The sequence below is a fragment of the Anopheles cruzii genome, chromosome 3 (genome assembly GCF_943734635.1).
Source record: "Anopheles cruzii chromosome 3, idAnoCruzAS_RS32_06, whole genome shotgun sequence".
Taxonomy (NCBI): domain Eukaryota; kingdom Metazoa; phylum Arthropoda; class Insecta; order Diptera; family Culicidae; genus Anopheles; species Anopheles cruzii.
In genome coordinates, this window is record NC_069145.1 from 64,626,775 (window position 1) to 64,648,596 (window position 21,822).

At 50.7% G+C, this 21,822-nt stretch overlaps 2 protein-coding genes across 2 annotated transcripts in view; both read right to left on the minus strand.

The window, feature by feature from the left end:
- Positions 1-8,688, minus strand: part of LOC128270788 (sodium/potassium/calcium exchanger Nckx30C) — a 58,540-nt gene extending 49,852 nt beyond the window's left edge. Inside the window, exons 1-3 of the mRNA XM_053008207.1 lie at positions 8,564-8,688; positions 8,365-8,491; positions 7,830-8,136 (exon numbers count right to left, since the gene is read on the minus strand). Coding sequence (XP_052864167.1) covers positions 7,830-8,136; positions 8,365-8,491; positions 8,564-8,688 — 559 coding nt within the window. The remainder of the gene's footprint in view (positions 1-7,829; positions 8,137-8,364; positions 8,492-8,563) is intronic.
- A 9,308-nt stretch (positions 8,689-17,996) lies between these two features.
- Positions 17,997-21,802, minus strand: LOC128270789 (zinc finger protein 431). The gene is made up of 8 exons (XM_053008208.1): positions 21,779-21,802; positions 21,039-21,340; positions 20,738-20,954; positions 20,471-20,678; positions 19,952-20,307; positions 19,549-19,895; positions 19,107-19,148; positions 17,997-19,044 (listed from the first exon to the last, which is right to left on the minus strand). Exons 1-8 carry the CDS (start codon positions 21,800-21,802, stop codon positions 18,108-18,110), a joined length of 2,433 nt encoding a protein of 810 aa, XP_052864168.1. The 3' UTR covers positions 17,997-18,107.
- Between the last annotated feature and the right edge of the window lie 20 nt (positions 21,803-21,822).

A 21,822-nucleotide genomic window follows, 5' to 3' on the forward strand; every position in this document is an offset into this window, starting at 1 on the left:
ATCACGATCGGTCTTTAATGTGTTGGAACAATCATCGCCGTTTCGAGTTGGGCACTTTTCATCATCCCTTGAGCACAGCGTAACAGAATCGACACAGAACACAGATATTGGAATCGCATCCTGAAGACAGCTTCCTTCGGCCGCTAACGGTTTTCACACTCAATCATTGACGCATTAATCGGGGCGCGTTGTCGATACCTCCGTTCACGAGCAACTCGCCACGGTGCTGCTGCTTACGTGCTGGTATTGGCGCTGCACTGTGTCATAATTGGTCGTAAAATTTATCTAATCAAATTTAACTGCCCTCGAGCGGCGGCCCCGGGCACGCCCTATTATCGTAATGGAATCTCCGCCGCAGGACCCGCGCAAAAGGCCGAAAGTGCCAACGGGATGTGTAATGCAACATAATTCACGATAATAAGGGGATTTCATTATTTCTGGCACCCTCTGGCGCCGTCCCATTAGCTGTCGCCCCACCCCGGTGCCCCGAGGCGAAGCTGGGATCCGAAGGACAATTGTTTCGAGTAGTAATGTTCCCATTTTTTTTCTGCCCCCGGTCAATGGCGGCTGCATCGTGACACACATTCGGCCGACCTTGGGAAAATTCAATTTCGGGACTTATCCTTTTTAACCCCGTTTCCGGGCCGTGGGCTGGGTGGAAATTTATGGTCCGTTCGCTGCGTTTTAAGAAGACGGCCCGCATTTTGTCGGCCTAGCAAAGAGCAATGGCACTTTCTTCGATTTTAGGCTCGATAAAAAATTGGAAGGCTGGAACCCGAAACGCCTTCTTTGGCCGCCGCGACCCACAGCTAGGCTATCCGTCGGGTTTGCTGTTTGCTAAATGAACAAACCTCTCGCTCTCTCGGACTGTGACGTCTCCTCCGAGCATCGGAGCCGTAGATTTCCACGTCAAGTTTCCGTGGAGGCTTCCGTGAAAGATTCCAAACTTATTTATGGAGGTCGCCCTCGTCGTCGGGCTTGCCGAAAAGTTTGCCCGCTGTGTGTTTGTGTTTCTGCTCAAGGTCCTGCGCGTATGGGCTCCCCGTTGGGCCCGGGGCCAGATGGGCAGAGCCAGATAGTGACAGCACACACTCCTTTTTATCACCTCGCTCCCGGTTCGACTGCTTCGGACGAGTCCTTGTGACCGCCCGGACCGCCCAAAACGAGGGCCCCAAATCTAGGACATCGGAGTATTCGGCCCGAAACGGTTCGGCTTCCGTTGGCCGCTCAAGGCGCGGCCTCCGGCCAAACCAGCACCGAGTTCCTTTGGGTGCTCTGCCACGAGTGTGCCGCCTTCCATTTGACGGAATTAATTCACCCAGGGCCTACCGAACGGCGCGATAGGGCGTACCGAGCCGAGGGGTCTTATGTTTATATCGCACATAAAATGATAATTTCAGGACGCGGCCCGTGTTTGGAACGCTCTGGAGCCCACATATGCTGCCGGCAGCGGAAGCAGATGTGCTCCCGAGGACCTCAGCTCGGCTGAAGCAGAACATTCGCCGCGCCAGGCTGATTGCTTGCAAAGGGGGCCTTCGTTAACTCCGCCTTCCCTCACCACGGCCCCAGTTCCTTCGCGTGTGTCGTGACCTCGGGCACTTTCTTTCTCTTGGCGCATTGTCTTACGCTTCTGTTGGGCCTCGGGCGCCACTAGTTTGTTACTCCAACGCCACCGACGCGCGCTGGCCTGGTTGGCAGCAAAGTAGCTGCCATTTCCGGCCAGCACCGGGATTCGCGTGCCCGCGCGAGGCACCACTGTGCTCTACCCCATCACTTGACCCATTTAATCGCTGAATGTACAAACTGCAATTGGGTACAAGACACACAGAGTGTGTGTGTGTGTGTGAGCGTTACAACGGAAATCACGAGCGGCCATGTTCATTCGTTTTCTGTGATATTTGATTGCTGCTGGCTCGCCTTTTCGAAGGATGGTTCGTTTTTTTTCTGCTCGCTCCACTCCAGCAGTGCTGCAACCACGTGGTCTGCGATGGAATGGTCGGAAAAATCGAACGAAAATATTGCACCGCCTTCCACCAATTTTTGTTTTTTTTTTGCTTTTGCTGGCGTGAGACGGCCCGCGGAAGGATTGAATTTTCCGGTGAAACTTTGGCACCCCCCAAACCAGATGGGCAAACGATGATTACACCGGTCGACGATCCGGTCGACCTGCGGCTAATGCGCTCTACACACGGGAACCTAATTTCGGTTCGCCCGCACGACTTCGGGGGCAGTAGTGGTCGGCCTTCTTCCGTGTGCTCCCGTGAGCCCACTATCCGAGCTTCGGCTTCGCGACTGTTTGTTTATCGATAATTGGAATATGTTGCCCCGGTGCGGTGGATGTTTGTGAGGCTCTTGGCTTGGCGGTCGCAGCACTGTGGTGAGGTGTGTGCCGTGTGGCAGGGGCCTTTGTTTGTGAAGGGCTTATTAGAGATAAGATTCTCATTTAACGTTGATTAACAATATATAAATACACCGTCCTGCGCCGAATTATTTTTGGGCATTAGGGTCCTCTCGGAGGGGTTATTTGATTATTTTTAGAACCGTGCCCTTCTTAAACCGTAATCCTAAGAGTAGACAGTTATTGGAATTGGAAGAAGCAACTCTGTGAGAATGATCTTTGAGGCTTCAGACTAAGATCCAGGAAAATGGCTCTTAAGCAAATAAAACATTAAATAAACAAATGAATAAATACATATAGCATTTATAGCAGAGCTCGTATCAAAGATCGGGGTCATTATATAGCAAAGAGAGTCCCTAAAGTTTACTCAATAACTAGCGCAAAGGGAAAAATAAATTAATTACTCGAATTGTATCGACAAATTATTATCTTTCAAGACACACAATCCTAATGCCGCAAAGAAGTGAGAGAAAACAGCTAGAGGGCCATATTTCTTCCTTAAAAGGACGTTGAAAAAGGCCGTTATAAGCCAACTACTTAGAGTCGCCATTACCAATACCGTCTTAATAAATATCGATGAACATCTAGGGAAACTCCAAGGACTCGCCACTAGTTACTAAAATCGATGTTACGCTTGGCACAACACAGAAAAAACAAGGAAAAAGGTACTTTCTGATTTTCAGATATGTGCTCTTCAGTTGGATATATAAAAATAACTCAAAATAGCTGAAAATAACCAATAGGTTTAAGCCTACAGGATTATACAAAATTTATTCCTGACAAACTTCCGTATCATAACAGTGAAGAATGACCACGTTGTGGCCACGTTGAGACTATCTAAAGATTTCCTGAAGAAAATGAGCTCAAGATGGCATTGATCTGCTTTCAGTAATTGATAGACAGCACAACAGTCTCATAAAAGACGAGTGCGTAGCAGCAAAATGAAGAGTTGCCACAAAATGAGAGAAAAGTCAGTGAAACCGTCCGATTTTTCGGTGCTCAATTCAAACCGTAAAGCGAAATGGGCTGCAGTATATGTTTGATTAAATCGTTGCACACAATACGTTCCGTGGGCCGTTGAGTTACTGTACTACAGCCCGGCCGAAGCTCGAACGATCGCTCGGCTTTATGATTACGGTTGATAAATTCAAATAAATTGACCGTTATTCCACCAGCATAAAATGTTACTAATATTGCTTCCGATTTTATCAATTTTCTCTTACAAAATCTATCGTTCTGTAGCTGCTCGAGCCGGAGTTCGGAGTTGTTGGGTGGATAAGACCAACCGAAAGGTTCCATCCCGTCACTCCGATACCAAGTGGCATTTTTACACCTTGTCCGGACTACGGGACCGGGCCCGATGTTGTTGTAATGATCATCATTTACTACATCCTTCTTCACGTGATGCCATCCTCGACGCCGCGCGCAACCTTGGCGCGGTCGACCTCGTAGCTTCTTGCCTCGCCTCGATTTATGACGCTTCGGGCAAGACTTTGACATTTACCTTCGCCGCAACCAGACCGGGCATTTTCATTTGTTTCGTTGGGCAATTGCGCATGAAATAACGATCATGCCGCCGGCAAAGAGGGGGTTGCGCATCGCGCGAGTGTCGTGCCTGGCGGTATTAACTTTTTGCACGTGGCCCACGCCGAGAAGCCGACCAGGCGGCTCTTGCAGGCGGCACTAAAAATAAAATGAACTCGCCGCCCGAAGGCGGAACCTTGGCGGAAGGCAGAATCCATCCGTCCGAACAACGATCGAAATCGCGCCATGCATTATGGAACGGAATGTTTCTTCGGTACAACATTAGCACCTTCGCACAGGACCAGCGGCCCGGGGGGCGAGGGCATGTGTCCGGCCCACCGGGGGGACGCCACACGCCACGAAACACCGGAATCGGATTAATAAAATTCTTCGCTATCGATTTTCCGGCCGCCCACCGGCCGGAATGGAATGCTTTCGGGGGCACCTGCACCGAACCGATCGTCGGCCGACGGCCACGCCACGGGCAGGAGTTTGAATGTTTCCTGTTTCCCGAACGGCCACGAACCGAATGGGAGCGCTGGTGATCGACTTTTACGATATCGACGCAGCACGGGTGAAAAGCGGAGACTCGGCCGGTCGGTAGTATGTTTACGAGAATGTAATACGGTCAGCTATCTCAGCGTGGCCATGCTCGTTTTACCTTCCTGCCGACGGCGACGGCGATAAAGTTCACTGGTTCGAATCGAACAAAGTTCCAGGCAGGCCGGGGCAGGCATTCCGATCAGAATTAAAAAAGTTGCCACCGTTTTCGGTCACCGAGCGAGTGACAGCGCACGGCGCAAAGGGAATGCAATAGTTTTAATGAGTTCAAATGCTTTTGACGTTGCTCTCGTTCATATTTCGTTCTACGTTCGTTTGAGTTGGCGAACAAAATTCTTGCTCTACGTTTGCCCATCGCTCGGTAAGTTTCGCGGTGAGCTATTGCATCGCCCCATTTTGTTGTAAGTTTTTTGTTGGCAAACTGCAAACACTGCCAGCTTCACATCACAGGGACCCCGGAAGGGGCTTAATTGGGCTCAATTTTTTATGCTTCCATAAGCGAATTACAAATTTAATATTTCAACTAAAACTGTAGGCCAAAATCCTTGATTTAGTGTCAAAGATCGAGGCCAACTGAGACAGACAGCAGCTTAAGCAGCAGCACTTTAATTTTCTCGCTAATCTTTTGTCCTCCTTCATTTTGTGTCGCAAAACATGTTTGAGTTCAAGCACTCGGAGGGTTGAAAATGATTTTACAAACAAAATCGGGCTCTTTTGCATTACATTACGCAAACTTTGACCAAGCCCCACACATGGGTTGTAGCCGCCGTATGTTGCTCTTTACTAAACCCCTCTCGGAGGTTCTCAACACACACCGACAATGTTTCAACTTTGCTTCGCTGATTGCTCATTGCTGAGGACACACACACACACACACGCTCCATCAACGCCAAGCTTGCGTTGCTCGGCAACGTGGAGCACAGCGCGGTGCGAGTTTTGTGCTTACTTCCGGCAGCGGGTTATTGTGTTACGAAACGCTCAAGGATGTTTCTATTTTGATAATCAACACTTCTGCCATCAACTGCTGCTTGCTGCTGGGCGCTGCTAGTTTGCTGCTCAACGCGGCCCTTCGCGATCCATTAAATGCCGCTCGCGCGAGTATCTTAAAAATATCGCGCCCCGAAGTGGAAACGAAAGACAAAGGAGGACGCAAGAAAGGACGCCCTATCCTATGGCGCGGGCGCGCTCGTTTGTGCAGCACCAAAGAAGGCAACCAGCACACACACGCGCACGGGTGTTGACACTAAATGAAATGGTCGAAAGAAAAGTGGAAGGGAGCACAGAAAAGCGGCCCTTGCGACACATAATGGCGAGGGCGCCCGGTGTGAGGACCCGCAGGCGAGCTCCTGAAACGCGCGTAATGAAAAGTGTAGGCTAAATAACACTGTAAAAGAAGTAATGAGATATGTGTGAAGGCCAAGCGAGCAGCGTTTGGTGGCGTTTGTTTGTTCGTTTTCCCAAGTAAGCGCACCTTTCACAGCGCACCAGCCCAAGGTTGTTCATGGTGGGCCTTCATGGTTCATTCGAAACATCGCTCGGCCGTACAATAATTCCATCCCCAAATCGGACACTGATCAAAGGCTGCTGCGATGAACTGCGTTCCAGGCGCAATGGAGCCGCCTGGTGGCTGGTGCCTGATGCGACAATGGTTGTCAATGGAGACGCCCAGTAGTTGGTGTCCTTTATTTTTCCGCGGTTAACAATTTGACGTCCCCCCGGTATCATTCGAAGCCCCCCCAATGGTGTGTGTGTCAGTTCGTGGTTTCATTCAAAAAGCTCTCCAAAGCTCGGCCCCTTTTTTGCTTCTATTTTTGCGTTCACCCCATGCACGGGATCTCGGGACAAGGCAGCTGAAGTATTTCGCCCTTGCGAGCTTTCTATCCATTTTCGTGCCGATTATTTTTCTCAGTCTTCCTCCAAGCGAGGGCCGCTTTAAGTGTGTGTGGCCCAGGTGGGGCAGGTTGAAATGCCATCAACCCGCACCCGCGGTCCACTACTGCCCACAGGACCTGCCTGGCGTAATCAGTGGAGCACGTGTTACCCAATTCGTTTAACGTGAAGCCTTCCGATGCTTAACTACGCGCCCGGTGACCTCTCCGGGCCTCGCTTTCTCTCTCGCTCTCCTTCGCTGGCGCGCTCTCGCTCTCTGGGCATATTATTTTTCGTTCGAAATAAAATCACGTTCTAGAAAAAGTCCTTCCCACTAGAAAGCGAGAGAGAGAGAAAGTTTGAGAGTGAGAGCCATACGGGAGAGCCAGAGCCCTCCCTAGAGCGTACGGAGGGTTCGCTCGCACATTGACGGGAACCATGGGGGTTGCTGGAATGAAATAAAAACCGGGACGTTCACTGTTTGGGGCAGAGCCTTTCCGTGGGCCTCGTAGCTCACAACACACCTCCGTAGACCGCCTACGTTTCGGTTTTATTCGATATCCTTTTTGCAGGTCCCGGCCCCCGGGCTCTGGGCCAACTCACTCACTGCGGCCACGCTCGCTCTCCCGCTTTGATAATCGATAGCCCCTAACGACCGGACCGGTCGGTCCCGAGCCAGGTGCCACCGCGACCACCACGGCCATCGCGAAGAGGCCTCCCGATTGTGGGAAATGAAGTTGACACATCGACAAACCCCCGGTGCGCGCAATCAGTCCCACCCGCGGCACTTGTCATTGGCCTTGAAACATCGTCTAATTGCCGTTTGATCCGCCAACCGGCCCGCTGGAGGCGCTCCGAAGACTGTATCGACTGGCTGGCTGTTACATAACCATTGCCTTCGTGGGCGTCGGGCAGTGGGCGAGTTTTCCTGGAAAATACAATAAACATGTCTAATCGAATACGCTAAACACACCGCACCGTACCGCACGGCGCGCTCGGCGAATTCGAACGGGACGGAACAAATCCGAAGCCCCGAACTTGGTCCTCGCTCTCGCGGGACGACTTCGAGAGGTCGCTCCAAAGACGACACGCTCTCTCTCTCTCTCTCTCTCGGTCTTTGGACGCCAGCAAAAGGAGCCTTACGAAGTGCGAGGTGCCGGACACGGATTACGGCAGGTCATTTCGGGGAACCTTTCGGGTGGGAACCCTTAGGACCCTCGCTGGGTACTCTGACCTCTCCAATACATCTCCGACCTACACACACACAAACACACACACACTCTCTCTCTGTCGCTCCCGCTGAATTTTGCTCTCTCTCTCTCGTCCACATTCTCAATGGATTTCAGCAAAAAGCAAATCCCCAATCGATCAACCCCAAAGTGTGCCCGTACTTCAGCGGGGTCCCGAAAGGGGTCTTGGGGTCTATCACACACACACGCAGACACGCACACTGACGATCTCACGATGGGATATTTACCATTCGCTAGCTGCAGCAGTGACGTTCCGGTAGAGTTGGGGTCATAGTAGAGCGGATCGTTGAAGGACTGCGCGGTGGCCGGGGTCGCCGGCGCCAGCAGGGTGACGAGGGCCAGCCCGAGCACTACGAGCGGGACCAGCCGGTTCCGGCGGGCGCCGCTCAGGATGCTGACCACGGTGTGGTGCAGCCCCCGGCCGCCCCAGGCCGTGCGACTCCCGCACGCTCTCACTTCGGGCCCGTTCGGCCGTGCGCTGTTGGTGTTTCGGTTGTTGTCGTCGTTGAAGGTGGTGTTGGTGGCACTGCTGTTGCTGCTGCTGGTGCTGCTCCTGCTGCGAGAGGTGCTGCTGCCGCTCCTGCTGCTGCTGCTGCCGCCGGTTGTTGTAGTAGTGGTGGGGCTAGTGGTGTTGGTCATGGCACAACGGAAGGCTGAAGCTGCGTGGCCGTGCGGGGCCACGTACGGGGCCGCGACGACCCTTGGCCGTGTCCCACGCATCCTTGCGGACCTCTGGCGCACTGACGACGGCTCGGGCCGCACCGTGTCCGCCAGCGACGGAGGTGGTGACTGTGCTGGGGCTGGCGGTGGCTGTGGCGATGGTAGCCCGGTGCACCGGGTCCCTTTGCTGGCACTTCCTCGCAGCATAGTGGTCGCACTCGGGGCCGCACTACAGTTGTGATCGGTAGTAGTGGTAGTAAGAGTAGTGGTGGTGTTAGTTGCTGCTGCTGCTGCTGCTGACTTTCGGCTGCTGCGAGTCGGTTGCTGTGGTTGAGGCATCGCCAATCCGTCGGACGCTAACGACGGCGACGACGACGACGACGACGATGACGACGAGAGTAGTGATAGTAGCGGTGATGGCTTCATTGCGTCCTTTTTTTGACCGAAAGGGAACCCTTTCGTGGTAAAAAAAGGAACGCCGTCCCCTATCAAGGGTAGCACCGTGCGGACATGGCTTCGCTTCCGCAACGTGTCCTCCCAATTCACACAAAAACCCACACGGACACGCGGGTGCGCACACACAAACACACCGGAAGCGGCTTGTTTCACGCTCCTTGGCTTAGACCTCGTCGGCGGCGGCGGCTACATTTGTAGGATTGCACTGCAATTGCCAGGTACAGGGCCAAAGGGGGTGTCGAAGTGCGCAGAGCGAGTCCTGGTCGGACTCGCGGGAACTTCGGGACGAGAGCGTCTCTCTCTCTGCGACCGACACACTGTGGCTGCGTACTCTGCGAGCGGGGTCCACCTTTGCGGTTTGCCTCCGAACACTGGCGACTGCTGGACGTGTTCCAACTTCGTCCGCGGCGATCCCCACACAAACCCGGGGCTAGCACACCAGCCTAGGCATCACTAACACTTTAAGGGGGCGAGGGGTCACCCCAGTGGAGCCAGTGGCCGCGGACCCCGGTCACCATTCACCGGTCGGCAGCAGCACTTCCGGTGGCTCCGATCAGCCCGTTCGTCGTTCGTTTTTCACCAATTTTCGCAACGCAACCCACCCACCAGACACACAAATGCTAGCGCACACACACACACACACAGACAGGCGCAATCCAGGCAACACACACGCACACAGAGCGAGGGTCCGGGGCCGGTCCCGGGGACTACACCGTCGCCTTCAGACGGTTTGCGAGCATTTTTCCGGCGGCGGACCGTGGCGGTGGCCGTGGCAGTGGCGACGGCAGGCAGGCTGCTCTATATGCTGGTGCCCCGTGGCTACGACCATCCCACGACCATCGTTCGCCCGTCGGACGTCACCCGCACGACCCGAAAAAAGGCACCGAGACACACACACAGACACTGGCGCGCGCGCGACTCGCCTAGCGATGTCCCTGGAAAGTCCCAGCCAGCCAGCCAGGCAGCCAGCGAGTCGACTGGGGCGGTCTCCGGTTGTCCTCTGCTACGTCCTGGGGGCCCGTCTGAAGGATCCGGGACCGTGAGGCGTAGTTCCGATCGCGTTCCGACACGAACGCTGTCCTCCTGCGGGTGTGTTCCAGGTGCACGCCCGGGATGAAGGCTTGGGGAGGCCACTTGGGAATTTCTTGGGACTTGCGGTTGGGATGATGGTTCCGTTCCGTGCGAAGGTTGGCCGGGATCGATCGGAGCACGATATCCTGCTGCTGCTGGTGCTGCTGCTACTGCTGTCGATTGGCGTTACAAAACCGTACTAGGCATAGTTTATGTACAGAGGGATAACCGGAGGTATTGTTATCGTAGTGGACGCGCACGAACTGACCGAGCGACGCGAGAGCACGGAATGGCTCACGGGACGAGACCGCGCGCTGGCGAAAGCTCGCTTGGGGTCACACCACTCACCGGGTGGCACTCACTGACAGGGCGACGAGCGCTGCGGTGTGGTTGGCCATTTTTTGTCCATAAATCCTCGCCACGGTCACGGATCCTTCGGCCGCACCAAACGAGCACCACCCGGGCGGCACTGCATGAACCGCATGAACCGGTTGCTGGAGCTTTCGGTGGAGGTCCTTCCTGTCCCCAAACCCGATCAGGTGAGGGTGAAAGCTCTCTCTCCCTCTCTCTGAGCGATGCAACACACACACACTAGGGCGGCCGGCGGCGAGTGACCACAGTGCGATTCATTCACAGGACGACGATCGTACTACACCAGACACCGTGGCGCAAACAAAAAAGCTCGCGTCCATGTGATGGTCGCTCGTTTTTCTCTTTCGTTTTTCTTTCTCTGCTTGAGGTTTTGTTTTGGAGACCATCAATTATGGAGCATCGTTTGTAAGGATATCTCTCGCGGGGGACCTTGGCTGGATTGGTCCGGCTTTCTTTTTAGTTTCACAGTTTGAAGAGGTTGTTCGTAGTTCACCTTCAATCGGACGCCGTGATTCTGTTTTAGGGAAGCGATTTCTAAATATTTTTTAAATATTTCCTTTACAAAATCCGTAGCCGACTAGGCGATGAAAGCCTTCGGAAAAATCTTCAAATTGCCCTTCAACACTTTTCGCTGCTGCTGGCCGATGTCAGCTGTGCGCAAGCTCTTCAACGGCACTCAGTGTCTCCGTGCCAGGTGAGTGCCAGGCACGCACGGTGTGTGTTGTGCTTTTTTGGCGCAATGTAGAGAGGGCGGCGGGCTAGGACAAGGCGACCCAAATAGGAGTAGGACCGGACTGGCGAGGGAGGTTGAGTAGAGCTAACTAGAGCACCGAGAGCGCGAGAGAAGCCGTTCGTAAACCGTGTTCTGTCAGCGAAGAGCAAAACTTGGCCCACGGATGGTGGACGAACTCTGGGCCACTTTTGCTACTACGGCGGATGACTTTGGGCGATCAAGCTCGCGGGCATTCGGACCGTATCCTTACGTACCGAGACTACAGTGAATAAATCTCCAACGAATAATCTTTGCCGGTGGCCGCTATGGCCGCCTGTCTGCGGCACCACCACCAGAATGCAATCGATTATGCAACCCGAAGCCTGCCTCGGATAACGACAATTAAAAAGAGCCCAATACGGAACGGTGTGACCTCCAGGACACACTCGGGACTGGCGTCTACGAGCGCCAGCCGGTGTTTGCCAACGACGGAGAGTCTCGCGATACAAAACACGCTCCGTGTGCCTAGACCGAAACGCCTGTCAGAAGGCATGCGCCCTAGCACATAGCACGGCGAGCAGGAATTTCAACCACTCCGCTCTGCACGACTCTGTAGCGAGCGAGCAGAGTCTGCTTTCGTGACCGTAGACGACTACTGGGCTCCCACCCCCGGCCCCGTTAGTGTCGTAGTCCGTCATCGGAATCCAGGATGTCTGCAGCTCGCGCCCGAGCAATTCATAACATTTGAACACTCCTTGAGTTCACGTCGAATGTCAGCCGTCGAAAAGGTTGGCCCAAGTAGCCAACCCCAAGATGTTCAGTTCCAAATTAATTTCTTCCCATTCCAGTTCGCTTTCCAACGGACGGTGGCATGTCTCGGTGACATACCGAGCAGGGCGAACCACGAAAGTTAATTACTCATTCTATCACACCGGTTGTCGAACGTCCACGACGGCTGTCATCCGATTACCTCGCTAACTCGGACCTCGGAAGGTGCATTTTTCATATTGAACGTAGCCACGCAAGTGAATAATTTGTGGGCCACGGACAGACGGACACACACACACACCCTGTTCACGGTGACAGTGACATCGAAAGCAATCAGCATGATCGCGCACATTCGGGTTACTCTGGCCACACGAACACGATTAGGGTGGTCCCAACAAAATCGCCGGCGACGACGACACTTTGGCTGGCTTTCTCGTCTTTTCTTGGCCGCGGCACTAGCCGAATCTAATCTCGGTCAGTCTCCCGAAAGCGGACTCCTGGACCTAAGGGGGACCTGGACAGAACATTAACCTTTTTCGCGCCACATTTAAACCGAACCAACTCGGGGCCGGAGCCTATTAGATCACGTGCTTGCAATTATTTTCGTGTTTGCGGCACGGCAGTGTTTCGGTCCGCTCACGAAAGGCGGTGGTCACGGGCAACAGTTTACATTCGGTACATGAGGCCACCATGAACCGTGGAACCAATAGTAATGACCGCATTCGTTGGCCAGCGTATAATTATAAGGTACCGCGCGCCCAAGAGAACGAAACAATGGTTTTAATAATGGTGTAGTGTACTACATTTGAGCAATTCAAACAATCGTAGAAATTCGCACAACTCGGGGCTTAAAGTTTTTAATAAGACCGTTTCTCCATTTTTGATACGCCAGCCAATCGATGATAATTTTTTTAAACTTTACGTCGTCGTCGTTTCTATAAAAACGAATTAATTTTGAACGAATCAGTTTGGGTGGCTTTTAGAAAGATGTCATTTGCCTCGGTTTTAGTTATTATTTCTTCCTTTTCTGTTGCTCAACATAAGTTCATGCTTTCTTTTTGTAAAACAAGGTTCTATCTGCCGTCTACTATCAGTAAATCAAATGCTATCATCAAACGCATCCCTCGCCCTACGGCCATGTCAGGGAGAAGCGGTAAAAACGCATAAACTGAAAGATCTTTCTCTTCGACGAAGCCGCATAAGATGAAAGCCTCATGGGCAGGATGATGACGGCCGGACGCTAACCTTCTTCACCCACAGCCCTCTTCGTTTGGAATGTTAGACCCCATCGAATGACCACCGGACCGGACCTGTACGAACGCACAGTCAAGTAAATGGTACCAACGACCTTGGGCCACGGCGTGATTCTCTGACGGTCATCTAATAGCCCACCGTAAGCTCGGCCAATCAAACAGACGGAGCACGAGCCGCCGAGCGCACAAAGAAAGCGATAGAAACATACAATTATGCTGACCCCAGGAAAGAAAATCGGCTCGCTGTCATCCAGCGAGGAGCTCGAGGCGAAGCATAAACATTCGAAAATGAGTGAATATTATTTTTATTGCCGTTTTTTATGCGTTTCTTTCTTTGTGGGCCCCATTTTGGAAACTTCCTTCCGTCCGTCCACCGGGGGAACCGGGACGAACGGCGGCCGTAAATCGATCACAGCAGGGGCTTGCCAATCCCACCAACACCCCACGAGACAACGATGTTAAGCCTGTAGGACATTTTCAACCAGCACCGGCACTTATCAATCATTTCCACTAAAAAGGAAACGGAAACCGTATACCAAATCGGTTGCCCTCGGTGTTCTTCTCTACAAACATATCTAATTTTCTGGTCGCCATCGCTGTCGACTGTGCCGTCGTTCGTCCGAAGTTGCTCCCTTTCGATATTCGCCGCACATACCACACATTAATAATGGCTTTGTTCTATAATCCAAGGGGATTGTGCTTTCGGGCGACGACGACGGCGACAGCGACGAGCGCGAACAGCGGACGCTAGAAAACTCGCCAGAAGTGGCCACCGGTTTCGAGGTCCGGTTTGTTTTCCTGCTTCTTCTTCATCATTACGCCACAGCCCACAGCGTCGCCATCCCCCCGAGGCCAAGGAAAAGCGGGGAAAACAAGACAACAAACACAGGGCACAGCAGTAAAAGGAAGGTAAACAGCAGTGGGAAGACCATCTCAGCTTTTAACGGTGCCTGTAGTGGCGGAACAAAACTAAAACTGTGGCCTCAATCATCGGTGGCTTCAGGTGGCGTTTTATCGCCTGCAAGCAAACCGTCAGCGAGATACTTTTTCGAGGAAGTAATAAAATACGAAATGTAATGAATTATTAAAAGAATGAAAAAATTGTAATTAAATTATGAGCATTTTTTCGCATCTTTAGGTTTAACTTTAAAGCTTAATGTAGAATGTTACGAGATAACACTCCGGTGCGAGTGGGGCTCAGGACCAACGGTGGGAGCGGTCCATGGCTTTGCATAAGAGTCACAGATCCGCACCGGAAAAGCATCTTTTATCATTCTGAAAAGGATACCGGCTGCACTGTAACCCGAGAGCTGCTAGTTCGGAGCAACTAAACCGATTGAAGACGGAAGCGATAAAGAAATTGAATGGACGAGTTTCCTAAAGGAGAGCAACGATCAAGTTTAATCGTATTTTAAGTGTTTGAATAATATAACAATGCAGAAAGATGGAGTACGACTTTTAGTTTCTCTCGTTCGCAGCGTTCGAAGACACGTCAAAGCGTCTGTAGCTTTGAAGCATTTGTAGGGCTCGGTCGAAAAGCTTCAAAATTGCAGAATGTTCTACTATTTTTTTTTAAATGGGCATTTTTACATTTAACGTACTTCTTTTATTCCTAAACTAATTTAAATATTTTGTTTGCTTCGCAATTTCACATATCCAAAGAGAGCAATGTCCGTTCTGCTTTTTATTGAAATCAAAGTAGGCAACTCGTTTTCTAGTCTGAGTCGCTTGATTCAAACTGTCGGTGGTGCATTGTTGAACATAAAACAGCATCCAAAACGAACGACGCCGTCCGATTTTTTAATTAATTTCGCAAATTACACACCATCCAACGAAAGTGGCATATTTATGAAAACCGGTCCATAAAACGGTTCCAGTATAAAAAAAATCGGTGCTACCCTCGGGCTTCCGGTGATCGCATCCGGCGGAACCAGACATAAGGAGAAATGGGTTTACATCAATCATGCATAAAGCATTGAATTCGTTTGCGCCATTGCAACGTGCCGGTCCTCCGCCCGGGATGCAGCGTTAGCTCGTCCGGTTTGGCGGTCACCGTGAAGTGCATCGAAGGACAGGGTTCTGCCGTTGTTATCCTTGCGCCTGCGGAGGGAGGTGTTTGCGTGGAAGGTTATTTACCGACCATTGGAGTTCGTCGCGGGAGGTGGTCCGTGTTCTTTATCGCCCGGCGCAGCCAGGACGATGCCGGAGGGAAAGCCATCGAAAAGATCAATGAATAACGGGGGCGACCATTAGTCGTGGTGATGCCGACGATGCTTCCAGGCGTCAGTGTGGAAGAACCCCCGTCCCGACCGTGGGTTCCCCTCCGGGTTTTCCGGTAACGCCGAGCCCCTGGGTTCGATTTTTACTCGTCCATTAGTTATGCTCCTCAACGTTTCGCTCACTTTCGCACTCATTCTTCGCGCGTACGAGTGTGTGTGTTTGTACGTCCGCGCCATGGTTTGATGTGATGCTTGTTTTGTTGCCCGTCAACGAAGCCACAGGATCACCATTTCTCAACCATAACGTTGATAGGTTCGTGTGGCTCCAGCTGGCGTAGTAATGGCACTTCCTTTCATTTATTTTCCCGTTGTGTTTACTTCCTTACGCTCTTTTCTCTACGCTTGTTTTGCTGTTGCGTGGGCCCTCCCGCTGATGTTTTATGTTCCGGAACTTCCTTCCTGTCGGCACGGTCGGTTCTGCTCACTGGTGGCGTACGAACGCGCGGCACGCAATCGGCCACGCAATTCTATCAACGCACGCGACTGACGGCGAGAGCGAGCAAGCGAAAGGCGACCATCATTAATAGATAGTTGATTAACATTTTTTATTACCTTCCGGATACTACCCGGCATCCACGGATCGTAGAAGCCCGTGCGTAAAGGGCAGCACATTCTCGGTCAAAGTTCATGAACACCTTCGCCAGGCAATTGGGAAATTCTTCGGAGGTCTGCTGTGCGGATGCTTCACAAGTTGAGAAGTCCTTGCCGCCTCAGGGCAGTACAGAGACCGGGACTGGGTGCCGTCTCCTAGCCCCGAAGCGGAACGACGGATATCCTTTCGCAATCCTTTCGCTCCGCGCGACAGGCGGGACTCATGTGGGACATTTCATTGTTCGCCCCGGTCTGGGACGATTACCATTAACAGTGCCATCATTTATCAAGCCAGTTTGGGTTTCAGCAACCAGCGGGTACCAGTTGTTGACCCATAAAACGTGCGTCGCCAGTTGGTTGGGGCTTGGGGCATTAATCGAAACGATTTGCATTTTTTTAAGTTCCTATTCAGTGGGCTGGATCGGATTGGTCCATAGATTATTCATGACCTCTGACTGATATTAAGAAATGTTGCGATAATGATAGAGAATATAAACACCGCGGCATAGGGCACGTGCGGACCACTGCAACATTCCAATCTTCATCAGGATACACGGTCTCATGCCATGGTGTAAGCTCATAACCCATTTTTCCTTGTCATGCTTTCGCCTTTCTTTTCGATATTTTCTATCCTAGAGTTTTTGGGACCCGATAAGACCTTTCGGTTTCCGGATCTAGATTCGGAAAGCCAGTACGGAAAAAGAAATCGTGCACAAACCCGTCTGACCAAAGGCAATATTAGAATGAATGCCCACAGCGAAGCCCACAGTCCCCTTGGGGATTCGTGGCTGGCCGAGCGTTATCAGCGTTTTATCTTATGCTTTATGTTTCTTTGTGCTCACTAACGGGCAACCATAAGGACATCGGAGCGTTTGGAGACGAGTCGGTCGATGGCTGTGTCTAGTAACGTCGGTCGAACTCAGGTGCACTGCACGAAGCACCATAGATAGTCGTTCGAAATTTTTCTTTATTAGCTGGTACGTAGAAGATACCGAGTAGGTGGGAGGGTTCGGCTTTCACTGTCCAGTTTCTAAAGTAAAGTTCTTAAAACCCTATGGAATAAAACAAAACAATCATTATTCGAATGCTTCTAGTAAGGTTTTTTCTAAATAAAAACTGCCATCATCACACGTTTTCGGTGAAAGCATCCCAATAAAAATGTTGGTGTTATCGGAACCTTTCCTTGAGTTTCTTTCTGCAGACGGCATCTTTGGACGAACAATCGTACTACAATAACGAAATGTGCATCAATTTCTCGTTCTCGGAAACTCATAGCTCGATAATTCCCGCTCGGTATTAAGACATTGCGTGGGACAGTCGGAGATTTGGACGTTACTTTCACAATGACCAATCGTCAGAAACTCGACGCCCAATCTGGTTCGTATTGTTTAGTTGGAAAATCAATAGCACCGTTTAGCATGCTGGAGCTGGAAACTTCTTGGCAGACGTTGTGGCTCGATCCGTTTATGACCCACTTCCGGTTGCAGTTATTAGTCGTGCCTTTTCTTTCTATTTGCGCAAAGCATATTCCGTTCCGAAAGCGACTCGCCTTCAGCGCATCCGCTCGGCCCATGTAGGTGTTATTTATTTCCTATCGCCAGCCAACCGTTGGGCGGATGTTGAAAAGTTTTTCCTGTTTCCTCCAGCGTTGAGGAAACGGGATAATTGGTAGAAGAAGTTGTTCTAACATAGCCGAGCGAGTCACGATATGTAGACCATTTCGCTTCAATTCGCTAGCATCCGTTGCACCGTTCGGCACATGGCAACGCTGTGGAAGTAATCACGGTGATGAAAGATAAACATTTGGCTACGGATGGAAGGTCCGGTCCTGAATTTCGAAAGGGTTTTTCAGCTCGAAAGAGAATCTTGTTGGATGGCATATTTGCTTTCTAATGGGCGACATGTAGCGCTGCGGAATTTAGATAAATTTGATTTTGCAGTGAAGAGCGTGACAAACGTTATCTAAATTCGGGGAGTTTTTCTCATATCATACTGCAGCCAAGAGCATTTTGTGAACAATCAATCAAGAAATCTGGTTAGTTTCATACTCCATCCGATTTTTCATTCTTTATTTTTAGCTTTATGAGCTCAATGTTTGGTTCGGTTTACAATGAAACATAAATATTTTGATATGACCTAACTAAAAGCTTATTCTAATCATATCTTATGCCGCTTTCTGCTTTATTATGTTTGTACTACGGCTGGTGCATATGCACTTTCGGCAATGGGCTCAATAGGTAAAACGTGTCATGGAGAATGCTTTCGAACATCATTTTAAATTAAATAATCTTTACAAGCATGGGACCTTGCACCGTAAGTCTCAAAGATACAAAGCATATTGAATTATTTACATCCTTCGCTCTCTGAAGGCGTTTTGTCTTTGGTTAGTTTTCGTTTGTTCATATCCTTCCCGCAGGTTGTTCGCCTTGCTCGTCGGTGCGACTGTAGATTCGCAATACAAGAAAACTTCTGCCCACAGACGTCACAGGCGTGTGGCTTTATACCTGTATGCTTCGACCGGTGCGTGACAAGCGATTCTCGATATGGAAACGATTTCGGGCAGTGTTCACACTTAAACGGTTTCTCCCCGGTATGCGACCGTTCGTGTACTTTGAGCTGCCCCTTGGTGCGGTAGCGTTTCTGGCAAAAGCCACACACAAACGACAACCGATCCTCGTGCACCGTTTGGTGTGCCTTCAGCGAGCAGAAGCTGGAGTAGTGTTTTCCACACGTATCACACCGATACAGAGGCGCCTCGCCACAGTTGGATCGTTCGTGATCGGTCAGAGCGGTTCGCGACGGGAAGTTTTTACCGCACCGATGACAAACGAACTGGAAACGGCGCGCTTCTTTGGCACCACGATGTGCGTACCGGATGTGGCCCTGCAAACTTTCCGGGTCCTGAAACTGTTTACCGCAACTGCCACACTCCAGACGCTCGCGATGCATCGCTAGGGCATGGCTCCGTGCTTCCTGTGCCGTTGCAAAGTAGCTACCGCAGCAGGGACACTTGTGCCGCAGGGTACCATTAGGTCCGTGGTGCGTGAGATGGTTCTTGAGCCGCGTCAAACTGATGTACGTTCGATCGCAGTACTTGCAGCGGTAGACCTTCTCTTGAGCGGCTCGCTTCATGTACTGCATCTTCTCAAGTGCTTCCGCCAGCTGACAGCCATGAACGCGCTCCAGGTGCCGAGCGATCAAGTATTCTGTCGTGTACTGCAGTGGGCAGCGAGAGCAGCGATAAGATTCGTCTACGATTTCGTAGCTTTCACGCAAAGTCCTGGAAACAATCGATTAGAGGTTTAGTTTCATCCATTTACTACATTTGCAACCGATACTCACTTCAATTGTTGTTCCAGTTTTTCTTCTTCCAGTTTTATTCTCCTGTGGAAGAAAGATAGTTTGTTTTTTTCTGTCTAACGTATCGTTTGAGTCTAGCGCTTACATTCCATCCAACGCGGCCCTGGATAACACGGGACAGGCTCGTTTTCCGGTTGATCTCGATTTTCGTTTGCCATCCAAAGATGTGGCTTTGGCGGAGGCCTGGCCTTCATCAGGCGTATCCGAACTTTTCTTCTTTCCTCCGCTCCTTTGTGACTTTCGTTCGGCGGGGGGTCTATCGACACTGTCAATATTGCGCCACTGACCATCTTCACTATGTTCCACCGAAGAGCACGAAGAACGGTTCGATTCGTTCAAAAACTCTTTCCAATCTAGGTCGCTGCCGGTGGGATTTTTCGTGGCAGTTACTACGATTTCCGCTGTAGGTGGTAATTCCTCCAACTCTTTCGCCGTTTCAAACACGTTTGGTTGTTTCGAAATTCGTGGCGTTATTTCTTCGCGAATCGAGGGTATGTCTTTGCCGCGCAGATCAGCCCGTGCCACGACCCGCGTTTCCTGGTCCGATGTGATGATCGTGTACCAGTGCTGTTGCTGTTGTTCACTATCGTCGCCGGTAGATTCGCAGTCATTTTTAAGAATCACACAAAGGTACGAGTCTTCACTTGCTGAATTGCTAAATTCTAAAATTTTTGCCGAATTCTGATGGCAGTTTTCATAGCTTTCACATTGTGTAACAAGCGTCGCAGGTTCTTCAATGGTATCATCTCTCGCCGATACTTCCACCTCAACCTAAAAAGAAAAGGAATAGTTGGAAAATCTTCAACCTGGAAGCTGCTTCTTCATACCACGTCGTTTTCGGTGGTTTTACTGACGCGCAACCCTTCCATGGACAACTCCTCGGAACGCTCTTCGTCGTCTTCTTCGACGAGGTACTCCTCTTCCTTTTCGAAATCCTCAACATGATCCTCGTCCTCGATCTCGTCGATTGTTTCAAAATGGTCCTCGATTCTGAGATTTTCTGCTCCCCCCAGCGGAGACATGGTCTGCACGCTGAATTGCACCGTCTCACCACCACTCTCTGCCAGAACATCTGCCGCTTCTTCAACAGCCTCCATGACCTCATCTTCATGTCCGTCGCCTGTATCCGCAGCTAGCTGCACATCATGCGGCTGTTTTGGATTTGTTTGGAAATCGGACTCTTCTGCAATTGGTATCAGCGTAAGTGGCTCGTTGCCATTTTGACGCATACCCGAGGAACATTTGGGAGCCTTTGAAGGGTTTTTTAGTTTCGCTGGACCCATTAAAGGAAAAAGATTAAATATAAATAGCTGCTGCCACACGTTAACTTTCATCTTGTTCCTTACTCTTGGTGCTCGGTCGTTGTGTAAATCTTTGGAGGGAGTAATTTTCTGGCCGACCACAGGTGAGCGGCCGACGCTTACGGTGTTTATTCAGGTTCCCGACGCAAGAAAATCGATCATTGCAGATCACACAAATGTACGGCTTGATACCGCTGTGTATCGTAGAGTGGGTCACGAGACTTTCTCGATGAGCGAATGCTTTATCACATTTCTGCAAAAGAAAACCACATAAGAATTGCGCTGGGTGGGTAAAGATATAGGGTGGCTTACATCACATTTATACGGCTTTTCGCCGGTGTGAATACGCTCGTGCACCTTCAGCTGGCCACGGTTGTAGAAGCTTGCGCCACAGTAGTCACATAGGTGATCCTTCTTCGCTTCATGCAACCCGCGATGTACGCTCAATGATGCTGCGGTCGAATAGTACCGATTGCAGATATCACAAAGAAAACGCTTCTCGGTGCCACACTTGGACTCCATGTGGTTCCTATTTAAGAAGACGCGAGTTTCATTAGACTAAAATTACTATCACTACAGTTTTCAAGTCATATTAATTTGCAGAGCATCGCACCGAAGTTGCGCCCTCGTCCGGAACTGTAGGCCGCATGTTTCACACACTTCGTGTTTGGCGTTATTCGATTGCAATTCTCCGTGAAGCAATTTCATGTGATCGTTGTACTGCTGTTCCTCGGGGAACGCTTCCTTACAGTGCGTGCAGTAAAACGATCGATGGGTTAGCCCTTTGTGTGCGTTTCTCTCCTCGACCGAGGTAAAGGGAGCTTTACAAACAGTGCACAGGAAACCTCCGGGTGGTTCATGTTTTCGCTTGTGCCTCATGAGGGCGTCCAAGTTTATCAGCTCGTAATTACAGATCTGGAAAACATGTACGTGAGTAAGATTCAGACAGAAAGAGAAGAGAAACGGCATCCTACCGGACAAGTGAAACGAATGTCTCCACTCTTTGGAACACTCTGGCGCGGACGACCCCGTTTGTTCGCTTGGCGAACGGGGACATACTCCTGTTTTCCAGCAGAGGACATTTAATAAGCGAGCACTCGTTTTGGCCGCCTATAAATACTTCCTCGGAAAATTATGTCTTTGGGTGTTGCACGTGGCGACTGATACTAGCCGTCAGTTACGAACATTTAAAAAGCATATGAATTTATAAAAACATTTAACATTGTACCGCGCCGGAAAATTGGTTGACTGAGATTTTTGTCTACACTTTTGGTACAAGGTGAAAATATTTCCCAAATCATAACAAATGTCCTATGAAAATGGTACGCACTATGACGGTCTTCACAATATTACAGGGTGACTACGGATTTGGAACATGTTTATCGAAAGGCCTCGGA

Bases quoted from the DNA above. Each gene is read 5' to 3' on its own strand.
- LOC128270789 (XM_053008208.1), bottom strand. From the start codon at position 21,802: ATGTTCCAAATCCGTAGTCACCCT. The intron at 19,896-19,951 runs GTATGAAGAAGC...TTTTCTTTTTAG, and splicing joins AAACCACCGAAAACGACGTG to GTTGAGGTGGAAGTATCGGC. The intron at 19,149-19,548 runs GTTGGAGGAATT...TTTCTTCCACAG, and splicing joins GTGTTTGAAACGGCGAAAGA to GAGAATAAAACTGGAAGAAG.